At 56.3% G+C, this 23,136-nt stretch overlaps 2 protein-coding genes across 2 annotated transcripts; one reads left to right on the forward strand and one right to left on the reverse strand.

The window, feature by feature from the left end:
- Window positions 1-255: 255 nt before the first annotated feature.
- POMGNT1 (protein O-linked mannose N-acetylglucosaminyltransferase 1 (beta 1,2-)) lies at window positions 256-11,417 on the forward strand. The gene is made up of 20 exons (XM_029959671.1): window positions 256-361; window positions 725-840; window positions 1,345-1,410; window positions 1,798-1,911; window positions 2,568-2,685; window positions 2,952-3,050; window positions 3,559-3,686; window positions 4,274-4,344; window positions 4,645-4,720; window positions 6,183-6,266; window positions 6,398-6,439; window positions 6,606-6,664; window positions 7,178-7,250; window positions 7,547-7,675; window positions 7,990-8,115; window positions 8,271-8,335; window positions 8,721-8,765; window positions 8,936-9,071; window positions 9,362-9,471; window positions 9,750-11,417. The coding sequence occupies exons 2-20, from the start codon at window positions 733-735 to the stop codon at window positions 9,850-9,852; spliced, it is 1,752 nt and encodes a 583-aa protein (XP_029815531.1). The 5' UTR covers window positions 256-361; window positions 725-732; the 3' UTR covers window positions 9,853-11,417.
- Window positions 11,418-17,012: 5,595 nt separating this feature from the next.
- TSPAN1 (tetraspanin 1) lies at window positions 17,013-21,887 on the reverse strand. Its single transcript, XM_008924341.3, has 7 exons — window positions 21,827-21,887; window positions 20,463-20,669; window positions 19,958-20,032; window positions 19,134-19,232; window positions 18,612-18,749; window positions 18,038-18,121; window positions 17,013-17,773 (listed from the first exon to the last, which is right to left on the reverse strand). Exons 1-7 carry the CDS (start codon window positions 21,881-21,883, stop codon window positions 17,720-17,722), a joined length of 714 nt encoding a protein of 237 aa, XP_008922589.1. The 5' UTR covers window positions 21,884-21,887; the 3' UTR covers window positions 17,013-17,719.
- Between the last annotated feature and the right edge of the window lie 1,249 nt (window positions 21,888-23,136).

Below are 23,136 nucleotides of genomic sequence, written 5' to 3' on the forward strand. Positions count from 1 at the left end.
TCTGGAAGCAGGGATATGTTGGAAGTGGGTTAATTCTCACATAACTAGAAGGTAGTGCTCTCCAGCTGATGAATGCCTTTCACCATAAAACTCGGTCACCTGTATTTTTTTCTCTTTGCTTTCCCCAGAAGAAAACAGGGGAATTGACAGATGCTTGTGATGCCTTGCAACATCTCCTTGGGGTGCCCTGCAGCCCCTGCCAAAGTGGGTTGTTACTTACAAATTGCTAACACAAAGCATCCTGCATTGCAGACAGGTGCTGTCCTCTTCCTGCTTGTGACTGTGATCGTGAACATCAAGCTGATCTTGGATACCAGGAGAGCTGCTTATGAGGAGGAAGAGGAGTCTGCACAGGACTACGGTGAGCGGCAGCATCCTGTTGTGCTTTGGAAGCAAGGAAACTGGAGGGAGGAAAGTAATTTCTTAAAGCGAGGGCTAATTTGTGACCAGCTACAACACAAAAGATAGATCTGTGCATGTGGGTTTAATAAAAATTAATAGAAAACTTTGTCCTCGTTACCAGTCTGTCTACGGGAGGCTTTGGCACATTTGGCTGTAGGGATCTGTGTGGGGATAGACCTGTTGCCATTTTGTGTTTTCCCAGTGCCTGCCATCCCTCCCATGGCTACTTGGGCTGGGATGCCTGGTGGGCATGACCTTCTGGAGGCCTGGCTGGGCTGAGCAGGGGCAAGACTGGTTGAAACTGGGCATTTCTCCGCTGTAGATGATGAGATGCTGAATGTGGAGGTCCCCAGGCACCCTGTCAACAACAAGAAGGTCCTGGATGTCGAGGTGTATTCCAGCCGGTCCAAGGTCTACGTGGCTGTGGATGGGACAACGGTAAGGGATGGGAGTGCTGTGTGCAGAGGGTGAATAAAGCTGAACAGGTGAAGCTGCAAACAGCAGTGGTGAGAGCAGCTCAGTGGCAAGGAGGTTAGGAGTGGATCCCCCTCCTGCCTCTGGGACTCCAGGATTATTCTCCTGTGTTGTCTTCTGCTCTGGCACCCACCGCTGCCATGGGCAAAGCCAAAACATCACAGGAGAGAGACTTGACCCTTGTTTGGGGGCTCTGCTGTGCCAAATGGGCAGGCAAAAATTCTTTACAGAGAGGGTAATCAGGCATTGGAACGGCCTACCCAGAGAGGTGGTGGATTCACCATCCCTGGAGGTTTTTAAAAAGAGATTGGACGTGGCCCTTAGTGCCATGATATAGTAATTGGAGTTGGATCAGGGGTTGGACTTGATGATCTTGGAGGTCTTTTCCAACCCAATCTAATCTATGATTCTATGATTTAATAAGAAGAGGTCTTGGCATATGATTCTCATCACTTAATCCACTTGCAGGTCCTGGAAGATGAGGCTCGGGAGCAGGGAAGAGGGATCCACGTCATCGTCTTAAATCAGGCCACGGTAAAGCATCCCCACGTGTCTGCATTTGTCTTTCTGACTGGGCAGTTTGTCCTTGCTCTTGATGTTGGGTGCCTGAGGAGGGAAGTCCCCGAATGCTTTTTATCTGTTGTTTGCAGAGTGTGACACGGTCACCCAGACTGTCCCTGTGGGGTTTCCCTTGTGCTGCCTGCTGTCTCTGGGGAGCGGGCAGGGGAGGAGTTGTGAGGTTGGGTGATGCTGTCCCAAAGGCCTGAGGGTTGAACTTGACTGGGGATTAACTCCCTGGCAGACCGGAAAAGCCACTCCTTGTGTTGCTCAAGGAATGAGGCTTCCAGGGCAGATTTCCATAATTCTGTGTGTCGGTACCATGTGGTATTTAAGATGCATCTGATGTTTAAATACCAATAGGGTCATGTGATGGCCAAGAGGGTCTTTGACACCTACTCTCCCCATGAAGATGAAGCCATGGTACTTTTCCTCAACATGGTTGCCCGGGGCCGAATCCTGATCTTCACCATTAAGGTATGTGACCCTCATGTCAAAAGGAAAAGTCATCTTGAGTCAGGATGCCCTGAAGCTCATCTGGGCAGTAGCCTTCTGAATGTCACCAAGCATTCCCAGTGCTAAATGTCACATCCCTGCAGGGCTGCGACTCCCTGGCTGGATCACCTCCCTTGCCCTCTTGCCCTCCCTTGTTGCTGCAGCTACTGCTGTGTGTCCTGCAAAGCAGGAGGGCAAAAAGCAGATGTGTCAGAGCCTGCAGCAATAAGCAAGGAGTTAGGTGGAGAACGGACATGAGGAAATACCAGGATGTGGTGGGATCCTTTTGTCTCCCAGTTCCAGGCTTTACAGAGGTCTTGTGGACTGTGCTGGCTCTGGGCTGCTGTGTGACAGCACTGTGCTGCTTCAGGGTTCCAGGTTTAGCTGTGTGAAGTGTTGCTTAACATGAAGGCCCTGCTTGAGAACATTTTGGTCTCAAGGAAACAGGAGTCCATGACTCCTCTGACCTCTCTGTGGGTCATGATGAAGCCACCAGCAGCTTTAGTGGCACAGAGACATTGAAGGTTTCAGGATCAACTGGTTGAAGGTAGGAGTGGGCCCTCTACTTCTTTGTTATTGATGGAAGACTTTCCTTGTCAGGAGCCACACCTCAGAAGCAGGGTTGTGTTTTTTTGCAGGATGAAGGCTCCTTTCACCTCAAGGACACAGCCAAGAGTGTCCTGAAAAGCCTGGGGAGCCAAGTTGCGCCATTCCTGAGCTGGAGAGACATGTGGACATTTGTGGGGAAGAAGGGAGGTGAGTCTTGCACAGGCTGGGAGAGGGTTTGTGGCTCCTTTTTTTGGGAGAAACCAGGTGAAGACAAACCCAGCCTGTCCCCAGCATGCTGTATGAGCAAGTCACAGAGAGTGGCAGCTCCATTCCTGGGGGTCGGGAGGGTATGGAAGTGTTCCTTCAGCAATTTGCCAGAGGCCAATGGGACAAGGTGCCAAGCTGCCACCCAGCCTCTGGTCATGCTTTGATGGACCCTTCCAGACAGTCCTGACCCTGTGTCCCTGCTCCAGGGGAAGTGTACGGGGAGAAGCACGCCAAGTCACCTGCCCTCTCGACGTGGGGTGACCCCGTCCTGCTGAAGACAGAAGTTCACCTGACATCCGTGGAAGGTAGGAAGTGCAGTCTGCTCTGTGGTATCTCTGGGAGATGTCTGCCTGCTCCCTGGTTTTAAGTCAAAGCCATGGGTCTGTTAGCAAAATCCCAGGATGGATTTAAGGCTGTTTGAGATGGTGGTGGTAACTTTAAAAATGGACACAGCTTCCCTCCTGCCTGCCTTCCTGGCAATTCCATGTGTGATTGTTGAGAAGGGTGAGGACGGAGAAGTGGGAATGTGGTCTGGACATTTGTCACCTGTCCAAACCAGACCTGGTCTGGTCTTTTCTGACTGTTGGCCTTGAACAGCCCATTGCTGCTCAGAGAGGCCATAGGTGGGATTGGGCTCTGAATGGCTCCTGTGGTTGTATCCAACACCCAGAAGTGTTGATTGTTCCTGGTACCAAGGACTGGCTCGGTGGTGGCTGAGCCCAGGGACAGCCCTGTGTGTGGTAGTGCAGCCTGGAGCACACAAGGTGAGGCCCTGGGGATGACAGGTCTGTGTTTGCTCCTCGGTGCTTCCAGATGCTGAGTGCCATTGGCCCGACACGGAGCTGAACCGGCGCCGGAAGAGGTTCTGCAGCAAAGTAGAAGGTTATGGCAGCGTCTGCAGCTGCAAAGACCCCACACCCATCGAGTTCAACCCTGATCCCGTGAGTGCCGGGGCAGAGTGTTCAGGGAAAGCTCCAGGAGGGAGGGCTGGGCCGGACCAGGCGTGTTTTGCAGCTCAGGTGCAGAGCCCTGCTCTTAAGCACCAGCTGAGTATTCCAAACTGCCCCTGGGCAAACCCAGAGCCTTGGCAAAGGTAAAGTGGATACATGGGGGCAGGTGATACTGGGGAAAGGGAGTTCCCTTGCCCTGAGCCCCCAGCTTACGCTGGCTCTGGGGACACCAATGTAAGCAGCAGAATTTGTACTTTTGGAGATGGAGCAGCTATTGTGGCCTTTGGACTGTCCTTGGCCCAGTGCTGAAGGGTTCAGACAAAGGTCTCTGAGTGGATGCAGACTCTGATTTGGGAGCTGGGGCAGAGGTGGGGTGAAGGAGAGAAGCTGGCAGGATCTCCAGCAGTGCTGAGCGGTGTCCTGGTTGGTTGGTGTGGTCCTGCACTAAAGGATAGGACTATGCAGCTCTGCTGTTTTAGCAGCAGGTCCCTATCCCTTGGAACCTGCCATAAAATCATAGGATCGTTGTGGTTGGCATAGCCTCTCCCACCCCACTCACACACATTGTTCTCTTCCAGCTCAAAGACAATAAAGTCTTTGATGTGCCTGTAGCTGTTATTGCAGGGAACCGGCCCAACTACCTGTACAGGTAAGCACTTCCAGGGGGCTCCTCTGCTCTGCACTACAAGACCAGGCATGGCCCAGGCCCTTCCCTTTCTCCTGCTGGCAGGATCCAGCCGCCTCCTGGGGTTGCATGAGCAGCATGGGCCAACCTGCTTGGGCAGTTCCCTGGGTCCTTGGCCATGGGAAAGTGAAGAGCCCAAGGGCAATAGGTCCTGTTCCCTAATCATGCACACTTTCCCCCATCCCAAGGGATCCATACCCCTCTGCTGAAGGGCCTGTGCCCACCGGGGCTGTGCTGCTCTCAGGCCCCTCCCTCTCTCCCCAGGATGCTGCGTTCCTTGCTGTCGGCTCAGGGCGTCAATCCACAGATGATCACAGTCTTCATCGATGGCTACTATGAGGTGAGAGCATTCCCAGAGATCCATGTAGCCAGCTCCATCGTCCCCCAGCTGAGAGTATGAGGTTCTGGCCCAGTCCTTGGTGGGTGGCAGGTTATGAACCCCGTCAGCCTTGCTGCTGCTGTGTGTCACACTGCTCCTCACCCGCTCTTAGCAAAGTCAACTTAGCCAAGCCATGCCTGTGGATAAAGCTGCCTTGGCCTTGCCCAGAGCCCAGAGTTGATGTCTCCATGTCAGAAAGGGGTTACTGTGCAGGAATGAGGTGAGGTGGTCATGCTGGGCTCTCCCCGTCCTCTTTTCTCAGTTGATGAGCATCGTCAGCCCCTTGGGCAGGGTCTGGATGTAACACCACCTGTCCAGCTCCCTCGTGTGAAGAGGAACAAACCAGTCCAACCATGCCTGTCCAGCTCCACTCTCAGTAAGAAGTGAAGAGGCCCAAACCAGTGTGTTCTCATAAGGCTCAAAGCTGGGGGCTCATGAAAGATGGGGCTAGGTGGAGGAGAACTGGCCCTTTAGAGGGAAAGACCTTCCTCTCAGCTCAACCTTATAAAGCCCTGGAGAATTCTACTGCAAGTCTTGGCTCTCTTGCAGTGAAATGAAGTCTAGGACAGGCATGTAGGGTCTTAGTAGGTCTCAGGAGCTTGCTAGGCCTCCTCTCTGCAACATCTGGTGAGTTACTGCCTGGTTGCCTTGTGATGGAGACAGGGAAGGGAACAGGCTTGTTCCCTTACAGGCCTCTCCCACCACTGCCAGGTTGTGGGGCTGGGGGAGCTGGTTTGTTTATGCAGACTCTTGCTGTACCACATCAGAGTGGTTAAAGATAGCAGCATCTATTGCCATGGCAACTGGAGCAGCATCCCTCAGCTACGAGGGGGCAGCCTGGATGTTCATGCTGCCATGGTGGATACCAGGGAAAGGGGGTTGGTACTGACTGGTACAATGGGAGTTCCTCTCTTTTGTGGCTTGGAGATGGGATGCACAGTAAGGGGATGGAGAAGGCCTTGGTGGGTCCTTCTTGGGGCAGAGATATGTCAGCCCAAATATAAGTTACTTCTGGCCCCAGTGCAGATGTGCTTGGTCAGAAGGGTTTTTTCTTGGCAACTGTGAGAGAAAATTGAGTTGATAGTGGTCTTGCCATTAAGCAGCTACTAGGTGTTCCTGGCTATACCTGTTTTCTTTCTGCACTGTCCATGGGGGACTGGGAATTTGGTATTCTTGGATACAACTTTGGGTCTGCAAACTATCAGAGGTAACAGAAACTCATGGCGATACCCAAGAGCTGCAGGGCCAGGAGGGTTTGGTGAGTTCTGTGCTGCAGGGTCTACAGCACAGCATCATTTTGAGCCTCACTTGCCCCAAGAAGACAGCCATGTGCAAGGATATTCTTGTCCTGGGGACCTGACACTGGCAGAGGGTGGGGAGAATGACCCACATGTTTGATGAGCTTTGTACTTTCCCATTGCAGGAGCCAATGGATGTCGTGGAGCTGTTTGGCCTCTCAGGAATACAGCACACTCCCATCAGCATTAAAAATGCTAGAGTTTCCCAGGTGAGAGAGCTTTTTCCAAATCCTGGGACAGTTATTTCCAGGGACCTGGGATAGCATTTGAGGAGGCAGGCTTAGGCCCAGATCTGTGCCAGGCTGATGCTAACACAGGCAATGGATGTCTTTTCTTGTAGCACTACAAAGCCAGTCTGACTGCAACCTTCAACCTGTTCCCGGTGAGTGTGACTGCTACAGCGCAGGGTGTCCCTGGCATCTGTGATCCCCTCTCATGGGAGCTGGAATCAGTCCTCAGGGGCAGGGAACAGCACAGGCAGGGGACACTGTCTATCTCTGCTCTGTCCTGTTTGTCTCCATCCTTCTGACATTCTCTTTGCCCTACAGGAAGCTAAATTTGCTGTGGTTCTGGAGGAAGATCTTGACATTTCCGTTGACTTCTTCAGGTAAAGTTGTGGGTTTCTGTGTAGGCAGACCATTTCCTGGAGCTCTCTGGCTGCTCAGGAGAGGCCAGATCTCTGCCATGCTGTAGCTCACTTATCTGAGGCTGAGCAGTCCCCAGGCAACAGCCTAACTGAGCTCTGCCCATAGAGTCTTGAGTCCACTGTCCTGGCACTCAGTGCAGAGTGACTTCAGGGTCAGGGATCTCTTCCTGGTTTGCTTTTTGGGGACACTGATCCTTTCTGTGCATACATGGTTGGGGCTGCCCCATAGCAAGAGGACAGGGGCAGTGTCTAACAGGGCTCCTGTTTTTCCCTAAGGAGGAGAGACTGAGCAGGAGACAATGTTGTCCCATCCCCATGAGGAGACGCAGCTTAACTTGTTTTCAGGTGTTCCTCCCCACCAGTTGGGATAAGTAGTCCCAGCAGTTGGGGGTGGCTCATCCCTTGGTGGAGAGTTTGCCTTGTTTTACATGGTAGAAGGATGTTTGACTACGGACTGTTCAACTCTTTCCTCAGCTTTCTGAGCCAATCAATACACCTTCTGGAGGAGGACGAGAGCCTGTACTGCATCTCAGCATGGAATGACCAGGTGAGTCAGGGAAGGATGATGGAACAGGGCCACCTCTGCCCTGTGTTGTTCCCATGTCAGTCTGGGGTCCAGGTTCCATCTTTAAAGCAGGGCATCCTAAGTGGGTCTGTCTCCCCAGCCCTGGACTCTTGAAAAAGGTGCCCCAGCAAATCACCATCCTGTCCCTGCCATGTGCTTCCCACTGACTGGTCCCTTCTTCTCTGTCTCTACTGAGGTTCTCAGTGGAGCACAATATCTCCCTTTTTGGTGGGGTAGGGGCACATTCAGGGTGCTAAACAATCTCCATAACATTACAGGGCTATGAGCACACAGCTGAGGACCCCTCACTCCTGTATCGTGTGGAGACCATGCCAGGCCTGGGGTGGGTGCTCCGGAAGAACCTGTACAAGGATGAGCTGGAGCCAAAGTGGCCAACCCCTGAGAAGGTGAGTACTCTAAGGGACCCTGACTTCTGCACCCCGTCTCTGCCCATCAGCAGGCCCTGACCTTCACCCAGTCCCTGTGTGCACAGCTCTTGGAGGGGCTATCCTTGTGCTTGAACTGGGAAGGATGCCCAAGCAGAATGGATTTGGGACACTCTGGGTGCTCATAACCAGCCACAGAGCTGGCTGGAGCAGCCCAGAGAGGCGGGGGCCAAAGGGGCTGGACTTGGTGTGGGTACCCAGAAAGCTCCCTGCATGGCCATACTACCTAATCATGTCCCCAAACTTGAGTGTGAGTGGCAGTTTCCTCTCCCCAGCTCTGGGACTGGGACATGTGGATGCGGATGCCCGAGCAGCGGAAGGGCCGGGAGTGCATCATCCCCGACATCTCACGCTCCTACCACTTCGGCATCGTGGGGCTCAACATGAACGGCTACTTCCACGTGAGTGACCTCCTGCAGTCCCCAAGCCCTGTCCTGGTGCTGATCTCTGACTCAGACACCTTCCCAGATAGTGGGGATGCTTGAGGTCATCCCCAAGTACTGCCCACTCGCGATCAAACGCGGTCTTCCTTCCCTCCCTTCTCTCTTCCTCCCAGGAAGCCTATTTCAAGAAGCACAAGTTCAACACAGTTCCAAATGTCCAGCTTAAAAATGTGGAGAGGTGAGTGCTGGTCAGAATGAATGAGATCTGGATGAAACAGTTGCTTAACCTGACCCTTGTCTCCTTGTGCTGGACTTGTCTCCCTTCCTTCTGGAACAGCCATAACCTCCTGCATCAGCACACTGGCCTCTGCTGGGGAATCCTGGCACTGGTTTATGCAAGGTTGGGTTTGGCTTCCCTGTGCTTCAGGTGGATATGTTGAAGGGTCATGTTTTTGCTGCCACATTGCCAGGATGTGTGGCAGTCACTGCTCTCCATTTGTTTGTTCCAACCTACCTTTAGTATTACACTGGGGCAGTCTTAAATTTGGATCATTTTGGGTGTTCCCTGCTTATCAAAGTGCCTGACTCTGCCCTGATCTCTGTGTTCTCTCCTCCTTCCACAGCTTGAGGAAGGATGCCTATGAGACTGAAATTCATCGGCTCCTGGGGTAAGTGCCTACAGGAAGGTCAGGAGGCCACAGGGCATAGTGGGTGAACCAACCAGGACAGGAGGAAGGGTGGAGGTGGCCCTGGTAGCCCTGGTGCCTGTCTGAAGTACTCTGCCGTGGGAATAGGGTGGAGGTGGGGTCCCCTCTCACTCCCTGTTCTGTTTCCACAGTGAGGCTGAGGTCTTGGACCACAGCAAGAATCCCTGCGAGGACTCCTTTGTGCCCGACACGGAGGGCAAGGTCTACGTCATGTTCATCAGGATGGAGCAGGAAGCAGATTTCACCACCTGGACTCAGCTTGCCAAGGTGAGGCCCCTGACATGGCCTGTCCTCAGGCCTGCACTGATCTCTGCATCACCAGGAAACACATGGCTGTCATTCTTGGGATTGCCCATGGCATCGATGCAGCTCAACAAGTGGGTTCTTGCTGTCCCTGGGTGATGTTAAAGCTCTCGGTGTGGCTGGAGGGGGATGCTGCCCTCTTTGCACTGCCTTGGTGAGGGCAGGGGTGGTGGCTCTTCCTATGCCAGGGGATGCCTGGCCCTGGTGTCTGTCCCCAGGCTCTGATTCCTCTTCCTCCCACCCCACCATCCTAGTGCCTCCACATCTGGGACCTGGACGTCCGTGGGAACCACAAGGGGCTGTGGCGGCTCTTCCGCAAGAAGAACCACTTCCTTGTGGTGGGGGTCCCTGCCTCCCCCTACTCGTGAGTATCAGGGACACAACAATTTGAGTAATCCCCCATCTTCGTGGCACTGTCCCCTGCCTGGCACAGTGCATCATCCACTCCTGTCCCAGCCCAATCCTGGCGGGACATCAACCCCCCTTCTTAGTCTGTGTGGTGGGAGGGGGGACAGGATACATTCCCAGGGCTGGAGGATGTCCCTGTGGGAAGGAGATCATGCCAGGCAGTGCTGTTGGGAATTGGGGTCCTGAGGGAGACCGCCACCCCTACCTGCTCCCATCCAGCTCCCTCACCTGCAGGTCCAAGAAACCCTCATCAGTGACTCCAATCTACATGGAGCCCCCTGCCAAGGAGGAGGGGGCAGTGGCAGTGCCAGCGGTTGCAGCAGCAGAGCAGACCTGAGACTGGCAGCTGGAAGTGAAGGGGACTGGGGGAAGACAGAGACCCCCACGGTGCAGAGCCAGAGTTGGCAGCAGCTCTCGGAGGCTGGTGACTGGATACAGACTCCTGTTTTGGGCTGCAAAATGAGATCTTGGGCTCCCTCCAGCCCCCTGTTGTGGTCTCCCTCTCCCTTGCACAGGACAGGGTTATTCCCTGTAGATACGTCACCCCCATCCCAGGAACTTCCGTTTTTTAACACAGACGCTTTACTAACGCTGCTCCTTTTGCCCCCTGGCTGGGCAAGGCTGGAGGAAGGAGATGCTCAACTGGAGCCTAGAGGGGGCCTCAAGAAACACCTCTGCTCCCCATTTTGGCCCCAAAGTGCTGAGAAGGCAGCATGGTGCAAGTGCTGCAGCCTGCCAGCTGGGTGGTATTTATTAACTCTTGCCTGGCTGGCTCTGTGTGCCCCATGGTGATCACAGTGGTGAAAAAGGGATATTCCAGCATCTCTTCTGTTACCTGCACGATGGATGCACCTTGAAGACTGTATGCAGGGTTGGATATCTTCCTGCACAATGGCTTTGTTTTGTGGGCTGCAGGCACTGGTGCAGCCCAGCTCACGGGCAAAAGGGAATGCTGAAGAGGAGCTGGACCTGCTGTGGACACATCGGGGACACCCCGTGCCCAACACGAGGGCTGTCAGTTCTGGAAGCTGGAGATGACTGTAGATGGAAGGGGATCAGACTGTGCTGCAGCTCAGACCATCCTCACCCACCTTCTCTGTGGGGAGCAGCCCTGCCCTCCGAGTCGTGGGAGAGGGGGTGAAAGTGCCTTGCAGAGCGAGATGGGAGCAGCCACTGGCTGTGCCCCTGGCTGCAGGGGCAGGATGGGCCAGAGTCCTCTGGAGTGAGAGATGCTGCACTATGACGTGGACCTTGCCTGTGGTACTGTACCCTGTCTCTCCCTCTTCCCTGCCCAGCTATCTCCTGCTTCTGCTGAAGGCAGAGGGAATTCCTTCTCCTGAATCCCCACCCTGACTGTGGTACGTTGCTAGCAGGGAAGTTGTGAGCTGATCTAGGATGGGCAGCCTAGCTGTCCTGCTGTGGTACACTCCTCATGCAGAGGGAGAGGGAGGAGGTTCCTGTCCCCCCTTCCCTGCCTTAGGAAGGACCCCAGGGTCCCCTCCTGTTCCCAGACACTTGGTACTAATGCCCCTCTTGTACCTGGGGGGCAGTCCTGCTCCCCTTGCTCAGTACACCTCCCTATCTCATCCATGCAGCAAGAGATTGCTGCTCAGCCCTTTCCCTGAGGTCACAGGGGCTCTTCCCCTTCATTTTTTCACTGTGAACTGAGCATTGGGGTCTACATACACTACAAACTAACTTATTTATTTATTGCTTCTGGGAAGGGGGTGGATAACAGGAAAGCAACATGGAGAGCTGGCAGCCCCCAGCCTGTGCAGGAGCAGTCGTGGAATGTTTGTCTCTTGTCCCCCTGGCCCCATCCTCTGTTCCCTGCCTTCCTCCCTTGCCCACAATAGGAAGGAAAAGTTGCAAACCAGGAAAATCTCTTTGGCCAAGGTAGCTCTAGTGTGACTGCAGGGACTCTGACCCTTCTGGTCCTTGCATGCCTGCCCTGGCAGCAGGAACGGGTTGAATGCAGGAGGGGAACAAGAGTGTGCAGGGTGACATCCCAGAGCCTGCAGCACCAGTCTGGGCTTCACTCTGCCCTCCTCTGCCCTCCTCAACACAGGGACTCCAGTCTGGCAGCCAGTGGGCAGGTGGCCCCTGTGCTGACCCTCAGCGTAAAAGGTCTTTTCAGAGTGATGGAAAAGGGACTTGGCTTCTTTTTGGGGAACGTAGCTCGCTCCCCATGCCCTGCTTTGGAAAAACTTCCATGGCTCACTATTACCCTTTCCTTAGCATCCCAAGGCCTAGTTTCTCTTCCCCCTCAAAATAAAGGAACCCCCTTTCCCTTCTCTGGCAGGGCTCAGGCTTGGCTTCCTCCCAGCTCTTCTTGGGGCTGGGGAGGGTGGTCCTTGGGGTAGAGAATGGCTAAACACAAGTTCCCCTCTCCTCTGGTGCCAACCCTGCAGTGACCAGGGGGCTGTGGGTCCCTGCTGTCAGTGACAGCAGGATTTGACTGGTGGGCATCATCTCCCTTCTCTGCACACCTCGCTGGGCCTGCTGGGTGCTGTTCCATTCCTCCCCATTCCCCCAGCAAGGCTCCGGGGTGGCAGCCGTGGCAGGGCTGGGTGTGTGGCATCGCCAGGGTTTGCCGCTTTCTGAATCAAATTATTTTTTCAGGAGTAAACGTTGCAAAGCTGTTGAGCCTCGTGTGTTCCATTGCCTGGCCTCATGTGTGGGCTGGGGCTGGAAAGGACAGACTCCTGTCCCCTGTGCAGTGCAGCCTGGCCGTGGGCTAACGGTGGCCCTGGGCCTGTGCCAGCAGAGGTCCTCCGTGCAGTGCCATGCGGTGCCAGCATGGCTGGCACAGGTTTATGAGCTGTTCCCTCCTCAAGCTTTATCACTTTAATCTTCATTATGGAAACTCTGACGAGCTGCCTGGCGACTGCTTGGCGTGACCAGCCCCCTTGTTTCCCTCAACACCTCCAGCTACTGATCCCCTGAGAACTATGACTCATCACCCTCGTGGCCATTCCACATTTCTGCTCCCATGGGGCAGGTAGCCTTGGGACGACTGGGGATGTACCCATTTTTGGGGCAGAGACTACAGAACCCAAATGAAATGGCAGTGGGAGAGTGTCAGCCACCAGCATGGCCCAACTGCAACCTGCATCCCAGACTGGCTGCCTCCTGCTCCCGTGCCTGATCCCTGCAGCCAGGCTGGGCTGCCACCCCTTCCTCAGGACCAGGCACAGCTTTCGGGTCGGGGCACAGCCCTTGCCAGAAGTTTTTTGCCTGGCCCCAGGGGCTTGGCTTGGTGATGCTGGAGGGTCTCTCACCTCCTGGCAGCGTTCCCCTCTACCTCCTGCCCAAACCCTTTGGTGCTGAGCTGCTGCCAGGGCACCACAGGCAAGGGGATCAAGCTGCTGGGTCTGCCCTAGGACAGAGCCCTGCAGAGTGATGGGGGCTCGGGTCTGACACCCACCATATCTTGCCCACCTCGAGGAGCCAGTGTGTGCAAACTGCTGTGTTCATAGGGGCCTCCCCTCCTGAACTGGAGTCTCGGTGCTAGAAACTCCCCCTCTGAAGGGGGAGTGCCTGTGCCAGGCTGATGGAGAGCCTCAGCTCATCACCCCCAGGTGATGGTGATGCCAAGGCTCATTGCCCTGGGCTCAGTCCCTGAGAGCTTGTTAGATGAGCCGGGTCGCTCCCCATTATGTCCTCTTTTTGGGGTCTCCCTTCCTTCCTAGCACAGCCTGCTGGTGCTGGAGCGTGCCCGGCTGGCCAGGAGCTGTCTGTGGGACTGGCCTGTCACCTGCCCTCTCTGGGAAGCCTGACCCCTGGTTCCCAGAGCTCAGCCCCCTGAGCTTTAGCTCGTGCTGCCCGAGCTGTGGTTCCCAGGTCTCACCCAGCCCCCTGCAGCCCCCCCAGCCCGGCCTCCCTGGCTTTGTGCAGCCCTACAAAGGAGAACCTGTCTGGGCTGCTCCACCTCCCAGGAGCTGGCTGATAATTAAACAAAAGCAAAATAGCTTTGGCATGAAACTTGACCTTTCCAGAGCTTGTGGGGGGTGGGGAGTTTTGCATAATTTCTGGTGGTGTTTATTTTTATGCATTATGTTTTTTTGCCAGACATCTCTCTGCTGTGGGAGCAGGGAATCCCTGTGTTCCGATGATGGGCTGGTAGGTGGGAGACAAGCTCCAGGCTGACTCTTCCCATGGCACATCAGTCCCTCTGTGCCCCACAGACAGAAGGAAACACCCTCCAGCCACTCTTCCAGGATAACAGATCCAGAGGATCTCTAGGATGGAGAGATCTCAGCACTAGAGGGATGCTGGGTGTGCTGACCCCATCCCCTTCCCTGTGTGGGAGGGAGTCAATGATGCTATGCCCAAGCCACTTGCATCCCAGCTCAGGGAACTGATCCTAAATTTTCAGCACCCTCTGCTTCATAAAAAGTCCTGCAATGCCAAGGTGCCCAAACTGCTCCCAGGAAGGGGCTCTCCTTGGCTTCTCCCCTTGATCCCAGCTGAGTGGGGGTGGTCCTTCTGCTGCACCCAGCCCATCCCTGTCCCTGTTCCCTGCTGTGCCTCCTGACACAGGACTGCCACCTCCTGTGCCCACGCCCAAGGCTGGCAGTGAATTAATCTTCAACTGGGTACCCAGAGTTGTTGCCGTGATGGTTATTGTCCCATGATGGTTATTGTCCCATGTCCTGCCCAGCACAGAATTAATGATTAACACCCCAGGTTCGATGTCAGCTCCTGCCTGCTGCCTTTTGAACAGCCCTTCCATCGCCTCCTCTGATACCCTCACAAATAATCAGGGCAGGGAGCTGCCTAGAAAGCACGCTTTGGGTTGGGTCAGCACCAGGGAGGGTTTATCTCTGAGGCATGGAGGAAGAAGAGGAGAAGGGGACCCAGGGAGTAAGGCTATGCCAGGAAAAGTGTGCATTGCGTCACTTCTTCCCCTGGGCCAGTCCATGCCCTTCGAGGATGTCCTCTCCTCCCTAATCCGGGAACATCCTGGCCAGGCTGTTATGCAGGCAGGGGAAATTCCCCACAGAGGGCACTCCTTGGGTAGCTGGTGCCAGATAAGTTTGCTTTTGCTTCTTAATTTACTTCTTTTATCAACACAAACACAGAGAGGTGCAATTCCTCCTTCCTCTCACGTACCTGTCCCCATCAACGCTAATTCCCAGGAAGGAGGGGATGGCTCCTTTCCTGAATCACTGAGTGCTGAGCACTGCCTATCCCCCGCCAGCACAGATCCCTGTGCCACTCAGGGTTTGGCACATGCCAGTGGAGAATTCACCCTACAAATCTCCTGGGACTTTGGCCCATGTGTGGCACCCAACATGGCAGGGCAACGGGTGCACAGGCACCCCATGGGGCTTCTGGGGTGTGAAAGGCAGCTCTTCTGCCTTCCCCATATGGCCAGGGGGGACAACCTAAGGACCAGGGAGCACCAGCTGGTGCATGGCTGGGAACAGCAGTAACCAGGCTTTGGCAGGCACAGGGCACTGACTGCTTGCCCAACATCCCTGCAGGGGGACTTTACCCTCCTGCCCTCTCTCACCCTCTGTTGCAGGTGGAAAAGAAGAGCCCCCACTCTGGCACACACCCAGGTACACCAGCTGTTCGGGCATCTCCTGACATCTTCTGAGAGGCAATAAGGAAGTTCATGTTTGCTACCAGGTGTCCTTGAGGACCTTTGGAACTCATGCTTCCATGGCACAACTGTCAGCTTCTGGGGTGCTGCCAGGCACCTCGGGGCGCCAGTCAGGGAGAACCAGACAAGTCTAAGGGGTGCAGGGTACAGGGTGCAGAGATGCCTGGTGGCACCCACATGGGTTGGTGGACTGGGATGTGTCCTGAAGCTGGTGATGGGATGGGATCTCCTCTGGAGAGCCCAAAAGCTCCAATGGTGCTTGGGCAGTGGGAAGCAGAGAGCAGGGGCAGAGGGGGGGCACAGGGGAGGCTGTGCCAGTCTGGCTTACCCTCCACTGCTGCGCTTTCAGCTGCCAGGGCAGCCAAGAGCTGCGAAGGGCAACTGGGAGGAATCATATCCGGGAGGAGAAACTGGTCCTTCGAGTTTTCCCAGCAGGTGGAGGGAAGGAACAAAGCCAGTGGTTGCAGGGTTATTGACAAAACTCAGTGCCACAGAAACAGCCTGTCCTGCCCCACCGAAACCCCAGGGCCAGGAGGAGGTTGGAAGACAAAAGCCATCAGCTGGTCAGACATCACCCCCAAAACTGCTCCACCCCACGGGGGTGATGGTGGGAGGGTGTGTGCCAGGAGCCAGCTTTGCAAGGCAGCCCCGCTAAGAGGAAGCAGAGGAGGACATGGCCAGGTGTGCCCAGAGGTGCCTGGTTCTGTACCAACCAGCTCCTGGGCACCACAACACCTCCGGGAAGGGCCTTGGGCAGTGCCAGGCTCCAGGCGGCTCCTACATCCATTGAGAGGGAAAAGAGGCATAAAAGCCCTGACATCACCCACGAGGTGACAACAGTTTATGGTGGAATTGGGGCATTCACCTGTCCAGGAAGGATAAGGCTATTTTCTGGCAGCTTTCCCCCACACCTTGCTGTGGGGCAGGGCTAAAACCCATGTCCCCAGGGCTGAGTCACTCAGGGTGGGGAAGCAGGTGCCTGTGCCCATCCCACTGCCACCAGCGTGCTGGACGGTGCCAGGGAGATGCCAGACCCCAATGGGCCATGGCAGTGCCTTGGTGCAGCCCTGTACCCAGTGCAGGAGCTGATAAGGGGGTGCCATGGCAGGCATAGAGCAAGGCAGTGCAGGGGGAGGCTGTTTGCACACTGCTAATCACCCTGTCCTTCAGCACCACCCTCCCCCAGTCCCTGTGCTCTGCCCCACAACCAGGAAGCCTCATGTCAAAAACAGGGTGAAGCAGCCCTTGGGAACACCCACCCCCCCAAACCACCCACCCTGGCCTCACTTCTGAAATGGGGCAACTGATGCAGGGCAAGCAGATCCTCAAGGGCAGAGAAGGAACAATGCTGGGGAAAGAGGGTGGCTGGAAATGCCCCCAGCCCATCCGTGACCCCCCACCATGCCCACATATAGAGGGACAGCAGCCCCCCACACACAGGCAGTGTGGGACAATGCCGGGGTTGGAGATGCTCAGAGAGGGGGCTGGCAGGATCCATCTCTCCTCACCACCCCATTTCAGGTTCTTGGGGCTGATGGGGACACAGGAACACCCCAGCCAGCCCTGCCTTTCAAGCCAAGCTGTTGCTCAGTCCATGAACGGCTGCTCTGAGCAAGCAGTGGCTGTTGCAGAGGGAGGGTGGGTGTAGTGCTGGTGGTGGCCCCCACCACTGCCCATCTGTTGTGCAAACACTGGGCTGCTTGTTTCCAAGCACCTGAGCAGAGAAGGAGCTGCAGGCAAGGAGGGCAGGCAGCCTGAGGGCAGGGCTGTGGTACCTGCAAGGACTTGGAAGGAAATGGTGGTGGTGGGGGGACTCAAGATAGCTCCCACCTCTGTACCCTCCCGAACAGAGGCAGCACCAAGATCAACTCCAGAAAATAACTTTTTTAATCCAAGATGAAAAATTTATTTGCATTTCTTTGCAGCATGGAGAGGGGCTCACCCATGAGATGACAGAAGGCACACAGGGGGCAGGCCCAGCACCTGTAGGGCCAGGGACCACCAGGGCTGTCTTCATGCCAGGGCAGGGGCAGAGACCAGCCAGCTCCTCTTTCAGGGGACAACACAGCAATAGGGTCAGTGCTGGCACAAAAAGGGTGCAGGAGTAGATACATCCCCCTGTGAGGTGTAGTTACCACCCAGAGGGTGGTAGTTACCTCATAGAGGGAAGCAGGGAGGCAGGCCAGCTCCCTGCCCTGCCAGCTCCCACTTAAGTGCATACTGGGGACAGCATGGGAGAGGTACAGCACCCACCTGCAAGAGTTTATCAAGGCGTTGCTGTGCCACTGCCAGATCAGCAGCCCTGAACAGCCCTGGTGCTGCTTTATCTCCTGCTGACATCAGCTAAACAGACCGAACAGCTTCTTCCACCCCACCCCCTTCAAAAACCACCCCAAATCACTATGTACAGACTCAGTGTGCCATATCGGTACAAAAATATACACAAACTCTACAGATCCCAGCTCAGTAGATCAAAGTACAGCTATAAATCACAGTGCCTAGGACAGCATCAGACCCAGGGAGGGATGGGGTCCCCCCCGGGAGCACGGCACCAGCAGGGGTGGGGGGCACATCATCTTCCCGCCTCGTGGGATCATTTCTGATCCAGCCGACAGTACAGGTACATGGAAACCGCCATGGCTGCAATCTGGGGGTGGCAAGATGCAAGTCAGCCCCTCCAAATGTGCATCCTCCCTCCCCCTTCCCAACATGGGTTTGAGTCACAGCCCACCGTCCCCAGTGCACCAAGGAGGAAGAGCTGAATGTGCCCAGGGAAGAGGGCTCAGAGGCCTGGAGCAGAGGGTGCTCCATGGGGCTGCCCCAGCCCCCTTGGCCATCAAGGCTGGTCCCAGCCCCACCACTCACCTCCAGGTACAAGGAAGAGGGAGCACAGCAGTGCTCAGGCACTCACCTCCAAGGCACCGATGCCGGCTGCCACGCCACCCGCCACTCCCGCATTAGTCCTGATTTCTTCCAGGATCTGGTCGAAACAACCCTACAGGAGGCAGCCACACAGGTGAGGATGACCAAGAGGGGGCAATGCCCCAACTGCCAGGGCACAGCATCCCCAGAAAGGGAGGTACTCTTCTCCCACCCAGAGAACACAGCCTTGGAGAAGATCTGGGGGCTCCAGGGGGCAAACTCAGCCACTTCTCAGTGGACATATTAGGACAAAGGGTGAGCAGAAGAAGGGAAAGCACCCAAAAAGGCAGAGGTGCCTGTGCCCATCCCATCTCGTGCTGGGTTCATGCCCAGCATCAGGCATCCCACTTTGCTCCCTTTAGGACCAGAGCAACAGTAATAGCTTTGCTGGTCTCTATCAGGGACAAGCAAGGGCCACCACAGCATCCCCCAGGAGTTAAAGCCCATGGGACCGCCATGTCCAGAGCTGGGCCTGGAGCTACAGGACACATCTCCATCCCTATGCCCAGGCACATCCCAAAACAGGCTCTGCCAGAGGGCAGGAGCCACCAGCGTGTCCGTACCGTGACATTTCTTTGTGCAGCCAGTGTGGCGTTGCAGGACCCAGGCGAGCCACAACACTGAGGGGGGTAGAACCCATTTTTCTCATAATAGAAGGAGTTACTGAAGTCTGTGTAGTTATTCAGGCCACAGCAATGGACCTAAGAGGGGGAGAGAGAGGAAGGGATGGGGAGAGCATCCTTCATGTCTCCCTCCAGGCTCCGATGCAATCTGGACCCCGCTGCGTCACGAAGGGTGTCACCCATCTCAACCCAGCTCCGGCAGGGTGCTCAACAGTCATCTCAAGACCTGGATTTTACCCTACACACCACCACATACATCTCTCACCCCAGGCATGGGACCACTAGATCTCAAGCAGGTGGTTCCCAGGCACCAGGGAAGCTGATGAGGTGGGGACAGCTCAGCACATCCAGGATTGTGATGGCGTTCCCATTCCCATCCCACTGGCCCACCCAGGTGTGCACCACCGAGCTTGTGTTGGGAGGATTCTGACCCACAGGTGAGGGTCCCAGGGCTCAGCACACCTGTGTCATGGTGGTATTCCAGATCTGCGTGATAGTCGGATCCTTCCCGTACTGCTCCTTCAGGACAGGGGTCACCACGGCCGTCAGCAGCGACTCTGCCTGGAAGAAGAGGCAGAAAAACACCATCAGAGAAGGTCCTGGGGAGCACCACAGAGCCAAGCACCCCCATACTGGTCTCAGCCTATGGGGAGGAGACCAGCAAGACCCATCATGGCCAGAAGTACATCACACCACGTCCCTTTGACCCACAGGGAGCTTGGCCCTTTCCCCACTAACCAGTGCCTTATGGCACCAAGGTCTTTTACGACCAGTGAGTCATCTGATAAGCAGTGTTAAGTGAGGGAGCCAGGAATGACGTTTGACCCACGGTTCACTTCTCTAGTGCCTAATGAGGCAGGCACCTTTCTCTCCAGGTGGTTTCTCAGCTGCTTAATAAAGGGTTGAGTTTGCTCAACATAAGGCATTAGTGACTTCCTCTCCCATATAGCTCCTACTCTCAGAGATGGAGAGGAGTCAAGCCTAAGCTGGTAATGGACTGAGGAGTATGAGAGAAAGAAGTGGGCAAAACTTGCCTTAAAAAAAAAAAAAAAGAGATTTATGGTAGACAGGAATCCCTGTTCCCACCACCCTCAGCCCAGCCAGGCTACCCCAGCCTGCCCCTGTAGTGGGTGCCAGCAGTAACCAACATCCCTTCCTCCTGCAGCAGTGTCCACCCCTCAGCTTCCCCATCCATGGGCAGCACTGCCAGCCCATATCTCCTGTTTTCCCAAGGGGTAGGACATGTCCCAGATCGGCCCAACCCGAGACTCAGGTATGCCACTCACAAGAGTTGTGTAGACCAGAGCCACCACAGCAACAGCAACTTCAGCGATGAAGATGATGAGCACCACTGAGAAGAACTAGGATACAGCAAAGGGAGGGAGGTCAAACTGACAGCCAGAATTCCTCAAGGGCCCCAGGAACACATCTCTTTCCCCAGGGCCACAGGATCTTGGGGCTTAAGCCCTCCTGCCTCATTGCCTTCAGCTTTGCTCCAAGGCAGAAGCAGCACAACCTTGGTGTTCTCCAGCCCTCCCTCTGCATGGGGCTGAGCTCTCTGGACACATTCCTGCTCAGGACTGACTACTGCTCAGCACCACCTCCTGCCTCCTCTCACTCTTTCCCCAGGCAGACTTCGAGTCCAGCACTGCCTTTCCAAAATCCACCCAGACTGCCACACATGGAAACATCCACAGAGCACATATCCACAGCGAAATCTGTCCATCAGATCTCCCCCACCACAGACCCAGCTCAAATGAGGCTAAACAAGAAGGTAAGTCAGGTCCATACCACCATCAGGAGACACTTGCTCTCCTTCTGGGCACCACAGCACCCGAGGAAGCCGATGATCAGGAGGATGGCACCAATGACGATGAGAACATAGCTCACATTCACAATCTGCAGGACGCTGGAGGAGAGCGCCCCAAATATATTCACAAATGACTGTCCATCCACTTTGACCCAGATGCCAACTCCTAGGAGGGTCCCACCACTGAGCTGGGAGGAGAAAGGCAATGTCAGCTTCCAGGTAGGCAAGAGATCTGCTGTTTGGGGAAGGTATTTTGGGCACAGGTATTTCTTCCCTCTGCCATTTTTCACCATACCAAAGCAAGACTTCCTGGTACTGTGGGGCACCTCAGGGCATTGCCACTGCACACTGGGGGTGGCCAGATGTAACACACCCCTCCACCAGCACAGCCTCTGTGTGGTGTCACAGCTGCCCCTTCCCCACCCCAAGTGGTTTCAGTGCTGGCAGTGGGGCAGAACGCCCCACACAGGGTAGCCAAGCCAGCAATGCCACCAGCCCATGGCACGTGACCCCAGAGGGGCCCACACGGCCAGTGCAGACACCACCACCACCCTGCCACAAGCTCCTCCATCCAGGGCAGGTGCCCACCCACCTGAGAGCCCCCCCCACCCCAGACACTCACAGACTCCTGGGCAAAGGTCAGCTCCTGGCTGCCTCCCGTCTGTCCCAGCCCTGACCTCTGCCCATTTGACCTTCCCCACCACCCCCAGATCCTAGCAGGAGCTTTAAAGGAGGCAGTGTTTCACCAGGGCAAGCCTGGAGGCTCTGCACCCCCTTTCCCAAGGCTGTATCCTACCACACCCCCTTCCAGGTGGCTCCACTGCTCCTGCAGAGCCAGGGCTCTCGGGAGCTCCACTACTCTCTGCCCTGGGTGGGAGCAGAGTGGGAGCTCTGGAAGTACCCAATGTCCAAGAACCCCAACACCCCAGACCACAGTCACACACATGGGCTGCTCCTCCACAGATATGGGCCCCCCCAGGCAGGGACCCGGCAAACCCCCCTGTTCTGAGACACAGAGCTTCAGCACAGCAAGGGACAGGAGCAGCTGATGCAACAGCCACTGTCCCCAGAGCCCGGCACAGCCCTTGTTGGAGTAAAACCCACCCAAGCTCAGGGCTTTATCCCTCAGTTTGGGGCCAGAGACCAGACCTCACACCCCAGCGGGGTCCCATGGTCACAAATCCCACCTACAGTCACCTCTCTACACCCTCTGCTCCATCGCCCACGGAAAGGAACATGGAGGGGCAGGAGAGACAAGCCAGACGGGCTGAACCCACCCCACACCCGGCTCAGGGCATCCCCCGGACCCGGCTCCCGCAGACCCCAGCCCCCGGCGTGCACTTACAAAGATGGCCAGGTTGAAGAGGATCATCATAACCTTGATAAAGGTAAAGCACCCCATCTTTGCACCTAAGGAGAGTAGAGAAGTTACCGAGGGAAGCCCCCACGCTGGCACCGCCGGTGCCCTCCCGCGAACGGGGCCCAGCTCCCCTCCAGGGGAGCCCGGAGGGAGTCCCCCCGGGCAGGGAGGGACGGAGCTCGACCTACCTGGACGGAAAGCAGATCCCAGCACCACCACCTTACCCTACCTGCCCCAACCCTCTCTACCGCCGCCACCCTCCCGCCGCTGCCCTTTAAACGGGCTCGGCCCCGGGGCCGCCCCCGCCCCGTCCGGCCCCGCCGGGGCCACCCCCTGCAGGTGTCCCGGGGATCCCGGTGCCTTGCTGCCCTCTGCAGGGACCGGGCAGCCCGGACGGCCGCTGCCCGTGCCCATCTCCGCGGCCTGGGGGATTTGGGGTCCCCGTCCCGCTGCTGCCGGGAGCTGACAACCCCCGGGGGTCGCACACCCTGCGACCCGTCTTAGTCCCAGCCCGACAGAGCCCCGCGGAGCAGAAGGCTGAGACCCCTGCTATGGGGACTTTAGCGGGAAACGATATCAGCCCTGGGGGTCTTCACCCCATGGCGGGTGCTGCAGCTGTGGGGGTACCACCCGCTGCCCTCCTCCGCAGGCGGTCTGCAGCTGTGCTTGAGATTTTCCAGCTGTGGACGGCTCCAGCAGTCGCAGCCCCCCAGTCTCAGCCCCTCGGGTCACAGCCCCCCCCTCTGCCACCCGTGGCTGAGCCATCCCATCTGCCCAGGATGATTCTGTGGGTGCGCTGCTGGTCCCCCCTTCTCGGGACCACCCAGGCAAGGATCTTTCCAAAATCCAAACCTCCAACACCCTGGGCGAAAAGAGAAGCAGGCAAAGGAGGGCGCAGGGGGGAACAGCTGCACAAGCCGGTTTACAAAAAGGAAAAGCCGAAGCTGGACGGGCCGCCCCCGACTGCTGCGCTGGGAGGTGGATTTTTGCCGGCGGGGACACAGCGGGGTGGTGGCAGAAGAGGACAGTGACAGCCGTAACAGATGCCAGCGCTGGAGCAGGTCAGCAGAGACCTGCCATAGCCTAAGGGCTGCCAAAAGTGATTTTCTTTGGAGAGACACTGAAACAGGGCTGGTTTCCCACAGAGGAGGGCTACAAGAGAGCCACACAGCACACGGGGGGGGAAGCTGACCCCCAGGCCTGCCCCTGGCAGTGGTCCTTGCTGGTCCAGTGCACCTTTGGGGCAGGAGCTTGTGCTGGTCCCCAGCACCCACAGTGCATCCCTTCAGCTTGGT

Source organism: Manacus vitellinus, unplaced genomic scaffold (genome assembly GCF_001715985.3).
Source record: "Manacus vitellinus isolate BGI_N305 unplaced genomic scaffold, ASM171598v3 scaffold_21_pilon, whole genome shotgun sequence".
Taxonomy (NCBI): Eukaryota; Metazoa; Chordata; class Aves; order Passeriformes; family Pipridae; genus Manacus; species Manacus vitellinus.

Excerpts from the sequence above, each read along its gene's own strand:
- POMGNT1 (XM_029959671.1), top strand. The coding sequence starts at position 733 with ATGCTGAATGTGGAGGTCCCCAGGCACCCTGTCAACAACAAGAAGGTC. Across the intron at positions 1,912-2,567 it reads TCCTGATCTTCACCATTAAG|GATGAAGGCTCCTTTCACCT; the intron begins GTATGTGACCCT and ends GTTTTTTTGCAG. Across the intron at positions 9,072-9,361 it reads CCTGGACTCAGCTTGCCAAG|TGCCTCCACATCTGGGACCT; the intron begins GTGAGGCCCCTG and ends CCACCATCCTAG.
- TSPAN1 (XM_008924341.3), bottom strand. The coding sequence starts at position 21,883 with ATGGGGTGCTTTACCTTTATCAAGGTTATGATGATCCTCTTCAACCTG. Across the intron at positions 20,033-20,462 it reads GCAAGTGTCTCCTGATGGTG|TTCTTCTCAGTGGTGCTCAT; the intron begins GTATGGACCTGA and ends GCTGTATCCTAG. Across the intron at positions 19,233-19,957 it reads CTCTGGTCTACACAACTCTT|GCAGAGTCGCTGCTGACGGC; the intron begins GTGAGTGGCATA and ends CTCTTCTTCCAG.